Source organism: Branchiostoma belcheri, unplaced genomic scaffold, assembly GCF_001625305.1.
Source record: "Branchiostoma belcheri isolate BF01 breed outbred unplaced genomic scaffold, Haploidv18h27 scaffold138, whole genome shotgun sequence".
NCBI classification, from domain to species: Eukaryota; Metazoa; Chordata; class Leptocardii; order Amphioxiformes; family Branchiostomatidae; genus Branchiostoma; species Branchiostoma belcheri.
Window position 1 is genome coordinate 400833 of NW_017802802.1, and position 1020 is coordinate 401852.

The window sequence follows — 1020 nt, forward strand, 5'->3', positions numbered from 1 at the left end:
GACGTCATGGCGATCGCTCGTATTGTTCCCTAATGATCGATAACTTACCTGAGTCAAGAGTCAACACTTCATAATTGAAAATAAGTCTTTATTGCTTCATAGTACCAAGTGGTGCCACATTTGACTCCCATAGGCCCAATATTTACTCATCAAATTATTAGCGACCTTGCGAGTCCGAATTCTCTAGCTAGAAAATGTCACGTGACTCAAAGGCGGGGAAACGTGGAAGACGAATATCGCCGCATGCAAGCGTTTATGACATCATGCCACGATAGTTTAAGCTAATTACATATTTACGCCTTCAGACAGACATCATTTCTATCATACCATGCGTCGACATCAACACGTAGCGGTGCAAACGTTACCAACATTCACTAGATAGCAACAAAATTTGTAATCATTGGACCTGGTCGAAACATTTTTAAATTTATCCCGATCTATAGGCCAAAGCTAGAAAAACCTTTAGAAAAAAACTAACGTCACAACGTAGCCAAGCTTTTCCTCTAAAAAACGTATGCACGAAAAGGATAACTCAGTCGACGTAGTTTGCATGACATCGTTGTCACCTTTGACCTGACAGGGGGACCGTCCATTATAAAAGGGGAGGGGTGTAAGTCATCCACACAGCAAAAGTTGCAGTATAAACACAGCAAAAGTTGCAGTGTAAAACACAGCAAAAGTTGCAGTGTAAAACACCAAAAGTTGCAGTGTAAAACACAGCAAAAGTTGCAGTGTAAAACATAGCAAAAGTTGCAGTGTAAAACACCCAAAGTTGCAGTGTAAAACACCAAAAGTTGCGGTGTAAAACACCAAAAGTTGCGGTGTAAAATTTTGTTCTTGTCGGCCACGGTACTAATCCTTTAAAGCAAGGACATTAAACAGAATAATGTCCTTGTTTGAAGCAACTATTTGGATGTTTCTGGTGAGAGATGAGGACAGTCAGCTTTACCTGTCTGTGCTGAGCACTCCACCCATGCTGACCCGCCCTACTCCCAAATGGTCCCCTCTGTCCCTGCACTT

At 41.8% G+C, this 1020-nt stretch overlaps 1 protein-coding gene across 2 annotated transcripts in view; it reads right to left on the reverse strand.

Annotated features, from left to right (window-relative positions):
• The window catches only part of LOC109464397 (DNA repair and recombination protein rhm52-like), a 6431-nt gene that overhangs the window by 2088 nt on the left and 3323 nt on the right, over positions 1 to 1020 (reverse strand). Inside the window, exon 5 of one of the 2 annotated variants that reach the window (XM_019761365.1) lies at positions 950 to 1020. This exon is cut by the window's right edge and continues 1 nt beyond it. The exons of the other annotated variant lie outside the window; for it this stretch is intronic. Within the exon in view, the coding sequence (XP_019616924.1) occupies positions 950 to 1020 (71 nt within the window). The remainder of the gene's footprint in view (positions 1 to 949) is intronic. 2 annotated transcript variants of the gene reach the window in all.